We start from the raw sequence: 15,432 nt of genomic DNA on the forward strand, positions 1-15,432 counted from the left end.
TGTTTGGAAACGCCCGTGCATTCATGCCTCCTCCCTGGCAGAGTTCTAAGGGATTTTGGGGAGGCCCCCCTCCTTGGCCCCTTTTTTGCAAGATGTGTGGTATGTGGGGCCTATCTTTCTGCTGTGGCAAGTCTGACTGGAAAGGAATTGTAGAATTTTTTGGATTGAAAAATTGGGGATTCAACAGGTCTGGCTCAGAATTATGGGGATGATCCGTAAGACTATCATGGCTAAGAGTGAGGTAGTGTTGCCGCTTGAGAAAGATCAGGCCGAGATGGTGGATAGGTTGGGATTACATGAGATATCTCCGGCCTCAGTCTGTGTCAGGAGAGGTAGACGGGGGCAGCAAAAAGTTCATCGGATGGGGAGTTGGCTTCCCCCTCCTGCTGGTTTTTTGAAACTTAATACGGATGGTTCTTCTAGAGGGAATCCAGGCCCAACTGGGATTGGTGGGATTGGTAGGGACTCTTCTGGATCAGTGGTTTTTATTTTTTCAGCTAATAAAGGGATGCAGACTGTTAATAGGATGGAAGGTTGGGCTATCCTTTACTCTTTAAAGCGAGCTTATGCTCTAGGGTGGCGTAAGGTAATTTGTGAATCTGACTCTCAAGTTCTGGTTAATCTTCTCCTTGAGAGAAAGATTACGGATGTTAGCTGGCAATTGTCTTTGATAGTGCAGCAAATCTTACAGGTTAGCTCATTGATGGAGTCAGTGTCTTTTGCCCATATTCCAAGGGAGTGAAATAAGGCAGCTAATAGCTTGGCCAAATGGGCATCTGGAAATATAGATGGTGGGATAATTGATGAGTGGGTGCAGATGCCTAGCGAGTTATGTCAAGAGTTGGAGAGGATTCTTATAGAGGATGTAAATGGTGTTGGGAGAGGATGATCCTTCTCTTGCCCTTTTTGTAGTTTTTGTTGTCTCATGGGGCTCTGGCCCTATTTGTGTTGTATTGTTATGTTCTAAAGCTCAATAAAGTTTTTACCCCTCTTTTTTCAAAAAAAAAAATATATTGAATATGAGCATATTTTCTAATCTTGAGTTATTGCCACAGTTAAGAAACCAGAAAGAAAGGAACGATACAGTGGTATCTGAAGCCCTAATTGATTCAGTGGTAACTGGAACCCTAAATGATACAGTGGTATCAAAAGCCCTAATTGAATCAGTCATATCGAAAGCCCTAATTGAATCAGTGGTATCGGAAGCCCTAAGTGATACAATGGTATCAGAAGCCCTAAATAATCCAATGGTAATCGATGCCTTAATTGATACAGTGGTTTGTAATGCCCTAATTTTTTTATATAGTGATATTTAATGATAATTGTCATTTGATTTTGATTTAGGTAGTATTGGATGGAAGTCGTTATATGATATTGTTATAGTAGTATTTGTGGACTAATCTGGGTGATTGCAGAAATATCCCTTCAATAATTTCTCAAATCAAATTCCATGATATGTGGATTTTAATTTCTATAGTAATTCCTTGATGGTGTTTTAAGTCTTTAGTTAAGAAATTTTGTTTAATTGTTTTTAACTGTAAATCCCTTTCACATGAACATGATTGATATAATTGTCTTTCTATGAAATTGAAGTAATAACTGTATTCTTGAGTATGTTAGTTGTTAATTAAGACTCGGGAAATCGAGATGTTATAGTCTCCTTCTTCGATGTACTATAGTTTTTCTCTACTTTTGAAAACAATCTACTTGCGAAGTAGATTGGATGGTCTAGCCCATGGTCCACTACATGTGCCAATGTGACATCAACACATAATTGGAGGTATCCACATAAATGTGGAAATCTTATCCCAATTTGTATATGCCAATATAGGTGTAGCCACCAACCTTGCTTTGAGAACCTAGAAAGCCTCTCCTTGTGCAGTCTCCCAAACATATACCTCGCCCTTCCATGTCAACTTATCCAGCGAGTAAGAAATTTGTGTTAAGTTCTTGATAAACTTCCGATAGAGCCCAATATGGCCAAGGAAGGACTTGACCCTAATGACATTCATCGGGGGCTCCATCTCAACGATAACTCATTTTGTCTGGATCCATCTTCAATTCAACCTTACACACAATATCCTTGAGCAGCTTCTCTTGAGGCACAATAAATTTGCATTTCTTTGGATTCAATATATGTCGAACTTTCCAACATCTCATGTATTGCACCAGAGCCACCAAGTGTATGTCTTGTACACTGTAGATGGACTAGTCATCTAGGAATGCCTTGAAATTTTCTATGGACATCTTATGGAAATGTGATGATCCTTCTAAAGGTTGCAAGGGCGTTGCACAACCTAAAATACATTTGGTTGTAGGCTTACATGTCCTCACCCACGAATATAATTTTCAACTTGTCCCTTGCAATGGAGGTCTTGTTGTATACCAAGAAGCCATCCATAAGTGAGTACATTTAGTGTCCTTCTATCTCCTCCGAGATATTGTTCGTAAAAGGTATGGGGAATGGGTCCTTGATGGTGACCACATCCAAACACCAAAAGTCTACACAAATGCAAATTTGATTCACCTTGCTGAATGAAATTACAGTTGAGACTTGCTCACTCGTCAACACCCAAAATATGATGCCCGCAACTAGCATCTTGTAGTTCTCGTTCATCTGGTATGGCCTCTTCCCCAATGGTTAAGCTCCTAGTACAAATTGTATCCTATGAACACACCTCTGGTGGGGCCCTCTTCAAGTCCTTATACGTCCACACAAACACAACCTTATACTCTATGAAAACTTTGAAGGTTGTTGCTTTGAACACTTCCAATCATCCCCGACAAGTATATCCTTTGAATTGGTTTCATCAATGAGGGTGGTCTCCTTCAATTTGGGATCCTCGTACCTTACGATTTATCTTTGGCAAATTGACCCACTAAAGTCTTGTTCACTTAGGTCACCCCTTCTTTGTGATCTATGTATTTCAAGAGGATACATGTCTCTCTCCTCTTCTTCCTCAACCTATAACATGTTTCACGACAAATGAAAAAGCTCATAATCTTCCATTTGCTAGTGGAAGAGCCTGTTTATTGAGTCCACCTCATCCTCCGAACATCCTTTCGACTCTAGGATGTCCCCCTCATTCTGCTCCATCTACCATCTTCCCTAATCTACTCCAATGGATTCCCCCTCCTATTTGGGTCCTAACAAGGATACCAACTCCTTGCTCACCGCCATTGTTCTTAGGCCACTCATATTTTTGCACTTTGCTCTCCATAAACAACATATTACACTTCCAATTGTGATTTACCTTAGTAGTTTTGAGCCGCCCTCCCTGTAGGATCAAATCATAACCTTTCTTGTTCAGGATGATGTCCACAAAAACTAAAATGAAGGGTTGTGTATCGATGGTAAGCCTTTGTGCTATCAAAGTCTCGGCTGGCTTGATACCGTGTTGGTGAGCACCGACCAAATTAAAAGTTGATAGCCACAATGTGGGTTTCCTAAGTTTCTTCCATGTCTCCTCTAGCAACACATTCACCCTTGAAACTCTGTCCACGATAGTATCTAGGAGAATAGTACCCAATCTGCCCATCTCCACCATGACAAGGCATCTTCTAGCATTCACTGAAAGCAACATTAGGTCAACCAAATAATTTATGGGGAACCTTGTGTGGGTTGCAACTACATGATCAGTCAAGGGATAGTATTGAAGAGGTCTTTAAGTTTTATTAGTACTTTAGTTTGCAAAACTTGTCTTAAGATATTTTGCTCAAATTCTATTTGCAGCAAAGTACTTGCAAAGTCATTTGTTTCCCTCACTCTACTATCAGCTCCCTCTCGATGTCGGCCTTAACCTCTCGTAACCTCTCCTTTGTACAAGGGTCTACATACGTAGCTTTCTCCACTTGTGTACCCTCATGAGTGTCAACAACTGCTTGCTCACATGACCCATCAATATTCAAAAGGTTCACTCCCGACTTCAGCCAATTTGTATCCTCATGGTCATTGAGACCACACCATTTGCATAGATATTGGGAGCTTTCCTCCTTTTGGTAATCTTACGCTAAGTGTCCCCATTGATTACAAGCCCAACATTGAATTATCGACTAACCCTGGGCACCATATTGTATTTGGCTACACTGTTATTATTGTTATATGTGTTTTTTTTCTAGTACTTTTGTTGTTTATGTAACCATCGAACGATGTAATTGTATTGATCAACTATTGTGTAGTGGTCCCAATTGCAACTCCGGACGGTTGCTCATGTTCGTAGAGAACTTGTATACTACAAGTTATCATGTTGTATGGGAGCTCCTTGGTGGAGTGTCCCAATACCTAACAAATGTTGGAGAGAGCCTTTTTAGGGAGCATGACTTTTGTATGACCCTCTTCTTTACAATCTATGCACCACAACTCTCTTTCACCAGTTTTTGCTACTCTCGTTCGTTGCTTTGAACTTCATTATTGGATGCATGTCCTTTGGTAGGGCTTGCACCTTCTTACTTGATTCCTCATCACTATTGCTCCCTTAAGATGAGTCATCCTATCTAACCAATTATTCTTCTTTCATTAGGTCTTGTCCTCACTTTCTATATCCATGGCTTTGTTGTAAGCATCAACATATGATGTCGATGGGACAACCTTCATCTTGTTCCTCAAGGAGGATTTCAAGCCCTCTACAAACTAGTGGTTCTTCAATCCATATGTTGGTTAACTTTCTATCTTTCCCAATAGCTCCTTAAACGGCCAATTGTATACTCTCACAGTCTCATGCTTACTTTGCTTCGTACTATATATCTTGGCAACAATTTTGTTATCATCTTGAAGCAATTTAAATTCGAATTTGAATACCTTCTTCATTTTTGCCCATTAAACACCTTGGTTTTGTCAACTTTTGAGAACCAATCAATTGCCATCCTAGTCAATCTACCCATTAGCTGACTAGATTATTTCACACATCCTAAAATGTCATACGAGATCCTTTGATCCATCGCCCATAAACTTCAACAACTTCCAGTTTTTAGACATAGTAGTTACTCCATGTGACCAACTTTCCATACCGCCTTGAGTATTAGGTCCGATTAGAATTGCTCTCGACTTTGGTGCACTTGATTCAAATTAATCGTTTTGACCACAGTGTCCCTATGTCCTCTAGAAACCTTAGGTCATAACTATGTCCCATATACATTTGTCTTCTACGTACTCCACACTATGTGTTCTTCAAGCCTTTGATCCCCTTGACTCTCGTTAATACGGGGTTTCTTCTACCCCTCAATCGTATGTACTTCCTTACAATGTAAGGGTCTGGTGTCCCAACCAGTGTCAAGTATTTTCAATCAGTTCATATACCTTGTCACCTTCAACACGAGCACCTTCACACTTTCTTGATTCCCTTGGGATAACCCTTCTTCCCCTTTAGGCAATCCTTCAGCAATTCTCCAAAGATGTTGTCTACTATCTGCTTGTTCCCAACCTCAGTGCTTTTTGGATTACCTCGTATTCATCTTCTCACCCTTTTGAGATACAACTTGTATCCTTGTTAAAGGTTACAGTCATTAATTATCCCCTTAATAGGGATTAAGGATGTGTTCTCATCAATGGCTCTTGTCAAACTCCTCTTCACTTTGAGTGTTCACTTGGCATCATTGTATTATTTGTCGATGGCAATCTATGTTTTATTCTTCCCACAAGTTATGACGAGCAATGAAGTGTTGTGCCAAGAGCCTTAGTATGTGGCACATAAGGTAGTCCACTATTTGACTTACCCGCGTTTATTCCACACCACACTATCAAGAACTTCATCTTGCTTTGCATCCCTTCAAGCGCAAGTCTCGATGAATGCCTACAATATATTTGCACAATCCTCCATTAATGCTCTTTCTCCTTTGAGAAATTCTTTGTTATTGTTACTTGTTTCTTTTTCGCTCACTGGTCAACCTATTATACGATTCTCGCCATCAGGTTAATCCAAGATTTGTCTAGACAATGGTGCCAAATGTTTATCCCATAGAATCTATATTCAAAACATAATAGAATGCATGTAAAACATAACAACAAGCATGCACAGTGTATTTGAGCAAACCCAAAATTGTATACTTACGGCATCAATATAATGTATTTTAGAGTATTCCCAACAATAGTATTTTGACCACACCATAAAAGCCCATAGCATTAGGTAACCTCACCCAAAGGTAAGTACAATGTCTATATATAAAGTGTCGACCAAACAACAAGCAAATCCTCTAATTTGCATCACTTTCAAGGCTTATGGCATTGAACAGTTTATCGCAATCCCCAACTTCCCTTCACCATAGTTTTCTTCTTTGTTAATCAATCTTTCAAATAATACACCACAGTTCTCATGGTAGGGTGAACTTGCAAAATAGTTGCAATCTCAAAAACGATAAACACACCTCCTTAATCACATGCCAATTGGATTGCATAATTAAATCAATCTACACTGCTTTGCTCTAGTGTGTGGACTTCTTGTTAAAAAAAAATAAGACCATCCTCCTTCCAAAGCAAGTAGAATGACTTATAATGCTATTCTGGCTTATGGAACTGGACATAACATGTGAGAGAAGACTCCCTCAATGAACCATGGAAGTAGGAAAAATCAAAGCAAGAAACATTATAAGCAACATCTAATGTCCATGTTTGTAGCAAGGCTCATTCTCAAAGAACCAATAATATTATCATATATCACCACAAATGGAACAATGCATCAATTGATGCTTAGAGAGAAATGTCCCAAAGCTAGGGGGTGCAATTGAGCAATCCAAAAGCCCCTTGTAAAGGTAACATCTTAGAACGAACACCTCTTGATTTAGAAAGGACCAAGTACTTGTACTCTAATTGATACAAGTAAGTGGATAATGAGTCATCTTAGTCTCTTTGAAAGGAAGCAAATTTATCTATAAAAAAGCATCTTTGCTCCTTCTGACATGGAACATTATACTTGCACCCCCAATGCCTTGCTCCTATGGCAAGGCTATAAACCTTGCTATGACCTTAGGACTACATATAACAACCATTTAAGAATTTGATAATGTTTTTACAGTAAATGCAAAAATGTTTTAAATAAAGGAAACAAGTGGGGGTCAAAGGTTCAAAACTATGTGCTTAGCAACTAACCAATCACAATATAGTTGTGATATATAAAATTATTCAAGGACGCATTGATCTAAAAATGTTAATGTCAGTATAATTTTGCACTTTACAGAGGCACAAAAAGAAGAAAAAAATTGAAGGATCGCATGTGGCAATTGACACATTTGGTCAAATGAAAATCCAAAGTCCTCACTTCTTTTAGATTCTTTTGACATCTCTTGAATGTAACCAAAGTTACATTTGCAATAATTGCATGTTGTTCATTCATATGATCCCATCTTTCAAAAGAAAAAAAGGTTGCCTCTGTAATATGAATCTTCTCCAAAAAAAAGTTACGCTAAAAAAGGTTTAGAAAATGGTTGGCAACAAGTGTAGGTAAAAGGTGATAAATATCACTTTCAAATGCTCTATTAAAGAATATAATGAGTGAAACTCAACCGAAGGCTCAAGCACCAGTCTCCAGTGGATTTTTCTTAGTTTACCGAAAAGCATAATTGAGAACAAGGTTAAAGCCTTTGAAATCACCTTGCTTCTTTATAATAGACCTCTATAACTTCAAGATAGAAAATAAAAGGTATGTAAATATGTGAGTTCCAGTAAATAAAACAAACTCAACAAGGTTAGCAACAATAATGAATACCAATGAAAATAATAAGCTCATCATAAATGCACCATGTAGATATGTGCAAAGTAGTCAAGAATCTCAAGGTTGTGAAGTAAGAGTTTTGAATTTCTTAATTAGTGTTCGGTCCATGAATTTCACACTCTTTGTTTTGGGGGAATTAAACAAACCCTTATGGCTTAATGTTATTCACAAAAAATATTTGCCTCTTCAAAATATTTCTTTTACCACTTAGGATCACTTTCATAGTGAATTTGATGTTAATCACAAGGTGTCGCTTCAAAGCTTTAAGCACGCAACCACACCAAATGATCCACCAGACCATCAAATTGCCAAAACAAGAACATATCTTGGGGCATCATAACACCTAATGCAACTACAAAGCCTCAAGTTCCTAAGTGATGATCATGAGCACAAGGATAATTGGAGCAAAGACAACGTTAGGCAATTGGATATGACACTATTGAGTGAATTCAATAGTGGCTAAGGAGGTAGCTTGAGCAATTTCTTTTTAAGATAAGGCATGAAGTAAGAAGCATCTATTTGAAGTAAAGATACCCTCAAAATGAAGAAAACGGAATATGCACTAATAAATTCTCTATTTAATGCAAATCCACATTGAGCTGAGGTGTTGGTTAAGGCTTTAATTTATTGTAACCTTTTGCAAGTAGAAGAATCTAAGCACAAGACAAAGAATGTAATTGTGGGATTTGAACACAATCGTTTGGAGACAATACCATAATCAAGATGAGGGGTAAGATGCCAATATACATCGTCTCCCAAATTAATGACTTAGAGAAACATCTACTAACATGCGGAAACTGCTAACCACTAGATTTATCTTATACAACCTAACAATACCACAACTACCTAACCCTACAATCTAATAAAGCTCAAAGAAAATACTGAAAAATCATTCACATTCACCAATATAAGGGTTAAATCAATAGGACGGTACAGCCAAAAGTGTCTTAATGGTAAAGAACTTGTACTCCAACTCCATAGTGGAGATCTTAGGTTTACATCTTGATGAGGTGAGGTGTACTCCTTGTGAAACATAACATAAAATCAATAGAAAAACAAATCCTCTTTGTCATGCTAGTTTAGGGGAATAGCGTATACTCAATTGGAGTCTCACTTAGCAGTGACCTAAATGGTAGCTTTATCTTTTATCTCTTAATTAACTTCTATTTTAAATGTTATCAAAAATAATTCATTTGAATGAATTTTTTTTTATATCCGCCTGCTAAAAGTATAGTCTAGAGTGTCTTCTCTTAAATTCAAGTGCATTCCATAAAAAGAACCTTCTTGTGCTACCCATGCTCTCTAACTATAACCATGAAAAGTTCCCTTCTTGTAATAAGTTCTTTTTTTGATGGTAAGCTCTTCTAATCGTTTCTGAAATCCTAATTGTTGAGCACATTAAAACAACATTATCAGATAACCCTAATAGAGGAACAGAAAACCTTCAACATGCTCACCTGCTACAACTACTACCATGTTTTCTTTGGTAATTTAAGCTATCAACGATATATTTTATATACATATTGACATAAAATGCTAATGTAATCGCTAATACAACTAGAAATATGCCTGCTTTGAATTTCCAAGGGAAGTACACAGTTCAAAAATACTTTTCAGCAAAATGATAGAAGAGACTCTAAGTTTCCATTTGTTAGTCAAATTGTTTGCCTGCATGAAATAAATATCCCATTGAAGCATCTTTTATCATTATACAAAATGTCAAATGTGACTTTCAGAATATATGAAATGCAGCTTCACGAGAAAATAAAATTAATCTAAAAAGTTAAAGAAGAGCTTAAAGAAGCAGAGAACAGTACCCTTTTCGGAGCATTAACAAGAAAAGGTAAACAATGTTCATTTTCAAATCTTCCTTCCTGCACATTTTTGTCCATCCAATCTTTTAAATAATTCTCTAAAAGCCCCTTTACAGCATTTTTTTTAAGCCTGTTGCCAATGTAAGTAGTATTTTTCAATTTTCCCCCTTTGAAAGGCATTGAAGACATTATCCTTCTTTGATGTTTTTTAACCACTGAAGTTGCTAAACAAATCTTTCTACTTCTCAAAATTGGGCCTGTTCTCTTTATTTGGCTGTCATGATCAATGAGTTGGCACGCATTAGAATGGCAATTAGTAGGGGACTGAAGAGAAAAATCATCTAAATCTTTATTGTGCTTCAAGACGCCAGTGCATTTTCCTGTAACCAAAGAATACTCTTCTGTAAAGCAGCCACAGGCATTGCTATTGGCATGAAACTTGGTTGATTGATCCTGAATTTCATCTGATTTCGCCTTTGATGGAATGGCCTCGACCTGGATTGCATTTTCTTGTCCCAGATTTTGATCTTTGATTAGACATTTACCTGTTACTGTTTGCTCCTGAAGCTTATACTCAGAAGTATCATCTTTGACTGCAATAAAGACAGATGGAGCTGCTATATTAAATTTATCATCCCCAAATTCAATATGTGTCTTGTTTTGAGCATTTATAGTTGTCATTGATTCTGCTAACATGCTTTCTCCGTGTTTATGCTGAGCATTGTCATGTATTACCACAATATGATCTGACTGAACCATAACATTCCCCACATCATCCTCAAGTTGAATCTGTTGCTTGTTATCACAGAATAAATTTGCTATTGATTCCGTAACCATTCTTCCCTGCTGCATGCACTCAGCAGTATCATCTCTAACTGCAATTAGGTGAGATAGAACTACATCAGTTACCATTGCATTCCCATGATGAATATGTGCCTTACATTGTGTGCACAGATTTTCAAATGAACCTCCCACTGTTCTCTCTCCACACTTGTACTCAGCAGTACAATCTCCAATGGCATAATGATCCAAATGAGCTACTTCATTCCCTATACCACCAGGGGCAATCTGCGTATTATTTTTGCCCTTGACAGTATCATCTTTGACCACAATATGATCAACTGGCAGTTTAACATTCTCGGTAACAACCTCAAATTCAATATTTTGGTAATTTTTATGCTCAGCATTTTCTATACTACCCCCAAGTTGATTATCCTGCCCATTTTCAGTACACAGAACTCCATATACTTCCAATTTGGAAGCAGATCCCCCTTCTGATAGAACATAAGAAACAGGGTCATTCATTCCCCCAACATTTGAACTGGATAAATGAAAAGTATCCAACTTACTTAAAAATGAAACATTTTCAGCATGCGTACCATTGCTGTTTGCAGTATCTCCTTTGGCCCAATCAGGCCTGCCATTGGAAACACAGTTTTCAACAAGAGAAGTAGAATACTCCCCCCTCAAAGTACTTTCACATGCCTTTGCACCTTGTCCAGGCAGAGGGATTTTCTTTGTAGCTGACAAGGACTCATTTTCTCCATCAAATAATCTATTCACATTACATTTCCTAGTATAATACTTTCCCCACAGCCTCCTCTTTCTTGCTGACTGAACTTCACAATCAAACATATTAGAGCCCAAGTTCCACTGAATGGTCAACAAAAAGACTGCTCTTAAAAGCATGTCCACTTTCCAACCATTAAATCCATTTCACATCAACATTCTTTTCCTCTTCAAATTTATGTATCTGCTCTTCTCAAATCTCCCTGCAAGATGCAGATATTTGCAGTCATAAACTAGAGGTCTTTAAATCAAGGTGAACAAACAAAGCTTGGCATTCCTTTTAAAACTAAAAGAACTCAAAGAAAACAATCTCCTTAACAAGAAAACATGCTTTGATAGGTCTTACAGACAATTTAGATTTAGCCTGCAGGACATCAATATTCATCCTATCTATTCTATCTTTGAAAACAGGAATAAATCCCCATTGGCACTGCGCCATCAGCTCAACAACGAGAACTAAGGCAGACTGGGCTTCCCTGAGAAGATGCAAGAAAAATAGCAGGAGCCACTTGATCCTTTTCATCTATTCCGTTGGTATTAACCTGCCACTTATGGGCAATTCCATTATTTTCCCACAAGATATTCATTCTGCCTGAGCAGGCTACAGGTCAAAGAGAGAGAAAAAGCCGGACAGAAAAACATGCTGTTCGTTTGATAAAAAATAGCTCAGTATAAAAATAGCAGCTGTGTAAAAAACAGATATTGAACTCAAACGTTTCAGCATTTCCATTAGATTCGATGGCCCGGAGCGGGTAGCACAGTCGAGTTCCAATTTATCTGCTTCCCAAAATAAAGCATGTCATTACACTGAATGAAATTTGGCCCGGTATATGGATACCAGGGTTGTAAAGTTTAAAAAGCACTAAAGAGGAATTCTTCAACAGTCTTGGCTGTTTACTATCATAAGTTTAAGTTCACCACAGGTCGAGGATTTGATAATCGTAGCTCCCCAAAACATACAAAAGTTCTTCATTCAGAAGAATTTATGTATAAGGATAATCATAATGTCTATGTCAAAAAAAAAAACTATTAAACAAACAAAACTTCTAACGCTTTTCCATTAGATTTCATTATCCTGATCTGGCTACAGGACAAGGATTTGAAAACCATGGCTGCTCGAAATAAAAAGCAAGCGCTTCTGGTCCAAAGTTGATAAACTTAGCTCAGTATAAGAATACAGGCAATGTAAATTAAAAACAAGTAAAAAGCATTAAATTTTGAAAATGTGTATATAGTAGATTTCTTAGTCCTAATTAGGCTACAGGTTCGGTATTCCACGCTGAAAGCTACCCACAAATAATAAGGAAACATTTTTATTCACTAAGAGAAATTTAGCTTGGTATAAGAATACTCGCTATGCAAAGTATACAACAACCAACATTAAACTGTCAACACTTCTACACTATATTTTATAATCTTGACCCTGCTAATGGACAATGGTTCAGATCACACGAGTACCCAAAAACAAACGAAATTAAAAAAATTGTTCAATGCAAATGAAATTTTAGCTCGGTTTACGAATCCAAGCTATAGTAGACACAACGAAAACACTCAACACTATTCCATTAGCTGTAATTACCTTAAGCTTCCGACAGGACAAGGGTTCAACTCACACAGGTACCCAGATGCAAAAACGAAATGTCCAATGCGTCATTTTAGCTCGGAGTGAGAAAAACTATCAATGTAAGATAAACGAGCCTTAGACGGAAGCCTTGGAAAACTGGATATATATACTTACATGTTTATAATCTTCTAAAACTGCATTACAGGCGGGAAAATAATCGACCTCTACTTCTTACCTGACAACTGTTTGCACTGCCAGGACGAATTGTGAAGTATCCTTTGAACTTAATATGATTTATTTCATCATAAATGTGTGTGGGCTTTTGGGCTAGCCTTCCCTCTAATTTTTCGAAACCTGTCAGACACGTTTTAGATTAACTTAGTATGATTTATTTTTAGTCACTACTGTTAATGGACCTTCCCTCTAAATGTTTGAACCCTTTTTCAGACCTGTTGCAGTACAGCGCCTTTGACTTAACACCAACCTTTTTAGTGTGATGAAGCCATTATCCACTTTGAAGGATGAAACTGATGGAATGAATGGTAATAGAATCAACAATAAGCTTTAATATTGTTTGCTTCCTTACTTCCAAGATTATATTATAACTTTGGGGAACTATAAAGAATGTAAATTTCTTAAATTTCCACATTTTTGTATGGGATCGTAGTTTTGTGCCATGGTGTTTGTTTACTCTAAAAGAATCAAATTGAAAAGAATATCAGGGCTATAGAAAGATTAGATTATGCAAAACAGCTATATGCACAGAAATTAGAGGTTGTCCCCTTTCCTATGGTCAACATTATTGCAGAGTTTTTCATTGTACAAGATATCAAGAGATATAAAGATGGATATTAAGAGTTGGGAATTGCAAAAGTTAAGGGTTTTTGTTGAATTTCAAGTAGAGTATCTAAAACAGGGGTTGATATTTCTCACACTTCATATAATGAAAATGTTTATTTAGCAAGGATTATAAAATAGTCTAATGATGCCTATTTTTAAGAGTGGTGCCATAAATGTTACTTCCAAATAAATAACTATTATGATATATAGTGTTTGCATAATCTATTTGATATTATGATAATAAATAAAATTAGTACACTAGTATAATAAAAAGATAATGTGCAAAAAGACTAGCAAGTTTTAGATCTAAAAACTCTATGCTTAACAATGGCATCATTTTGAAGCATTTAATAAAAAAAGTTTGGGAGAAGATGGAAGAAGTCTTTTGTTGTTATGTTGATTTCGCAAAAGGCATTTGACATGGTTCATAGAGATAAATCGCATAGCATGGAAGAGCTTAGGATTCCTTTGTATCTTAGGGTGGTTGTATGTAAACTTAATGAAAAGGTTAAAGTTAAAATCAAATATTGTACAAGCATCTTTGAAAGTTTTAGAAGTGGTATTGGAGTCAAGCAAGGATGAAGAATAGTTAAATTCATAATGTGGAGATTGTTTCAATTATAAGAGTATGTGATAAGGTTTCTTCTCTATGTTGATAATTTATTTTTTAATTGTGAATTCATCTCATGAGTTGCAAGAGAACTTATATGCCCTCTATTATTTTTTAAGTGTAGCAAGGATGCAGGTTGATATCAACAAGACTAAAATTGTGATTCTTTCTCACAAAAGGAAGTAAAGTTTGCATAGGTTCCACTTTGAAGGCAATACTCTTGAAGAAGTTAAGGAGTGCAAATATCTTGGGTTTGATTTCATCCAAAAACTAAAATGGGAGGGTTGGAGAAAAAAAAGAACTCTTTCAGGTGTATAAAGGTTGAACTATGTGATTGGAAAAATACTAAGTTCTTTTGGTTTTCTAGTGCTCCTAATTGTGCTTTATGGATATAGATTATGGGTTGGAAACACTTCTATATCAAAGGGAAAATAATTAGAGAAAAAACAAATGTAGTTTATCAAAAGCAAGCTTTAAATTAACAATTTGTTTAATTACAATATTTTGTTGACTGCAATTCCTATGATGTATCCCATGGGATATTTAAAAAGAATTGAATATGTGGAAACAAGTAAATTGTTGAAAATTGTTTTTAGTGATAGCTTCACCAAAGGAAAAAAGAATTGGATGAAACAAACAATATATAGATGAGTAAATGAACTGTGTATTCTAATGTGTGCCCCATGAGCAACAAAGAGATGAAAGCTTTTATTGTAGATAATATAGCAAGTGTACTTGGTAAAGTGTCTAGGGAAAAAAGGAATTACTATATTGAGGAGTTTAATCTCACATGTAATCTTTCTCAAAAAGTATACATAAAGGCTTATATCTTGTGGAGAGCCAAAATTCTTAGTTCTGAAAAATAACTAACTCTCACTAACTATCATGTGAAGGTGGGTAGTGGAAACAACTAAAAGAAACTTAGCAAGAAAGGGTAGGTATTTTTTGCAAACCTACGGCAGTCAAATATAAAAGACACTTTGTTTTGGAGTGTGATGCTTATATCTACTTGTCATCAGCAACAAATATCTTAACGTCATGAAAAATAGTGCATGGTACAGTCTTTTTAGTGAGGGGATTGTTGAGAAATTGGGGAAGTTCATTATTTTGTATAGAAAAAGAACTAAATTGCTTAAAAGATGAATATTTCAAGCTTGATTGTCTCATAGGCTATTCAATCTTTAGCCTCATGGATGTTAAAAAAAATCGAAGGGGACTAGTATAATTTTTTGTTCTTGATATTTTTTGTTTTGGTTTATTGGGTGGTCGATAAGTACACCTCTAAAATAGTCACATATTATTCATTTATATTTTGTCCAAGTAAAGTCATTT

The 15,432-nt window shown here is 36.5% G+C and overlaps 1 protein-coding gene across 5 annotated transcripts in view; it reads right to left on the minus strand.

The window, feature by feature from the left end:
* The window catches only part of LOC149566113 (uncharacterized), a 227,600-nt gene extending 214,478 nt beyond the window's left edge, over positions 1-13,122 (minus strand). For 3 of the 5 annotated variants that reach the window (XR_016362121.1, XM_089819541.1, XM_089819543.1), the window contains exons 1-2: positions 12,666-12,787; positions 9,521-11,289 (exon numbers count right to left, since the gene is read on the minus strand). Coding sequence is in view for 4 of the 5 variants with exons in the window: in XM_089819541.1 (XP_089675667.1) it covers positions 9,521-11,206 (1,686 nt within the window). In the remaining variant the exon portion in view is untranslated. Of the gene's footprint in view, positions 1-9,520; positions 11,290-12,665; positions 12,788-12,885 lie in introns of those variants that run through there. The other 2 variants (XM_089819540.1, XM_089819542.1) reach the window with 2 other exon arrangements.
* Positions 13,123-15,432: the final 2,310 nt, after the last annotated feature.

The sequence above is a fragment of the Cupressus sempervirens genome, chromosome 3, assembly GCF_028749045.1.
Source record: "Cupressus sempervirens isolate cs-2001-9-10 chromosome 3, ASM2874904v1, whole genome shotgun sequence".
Taxonomy (NCBI): Eukaryota; Viridiplantae; Streptophyta; class Pinopsida; order Cupressales; family Cupressaceae; genus Cupressus; species Cupressus sempervirens.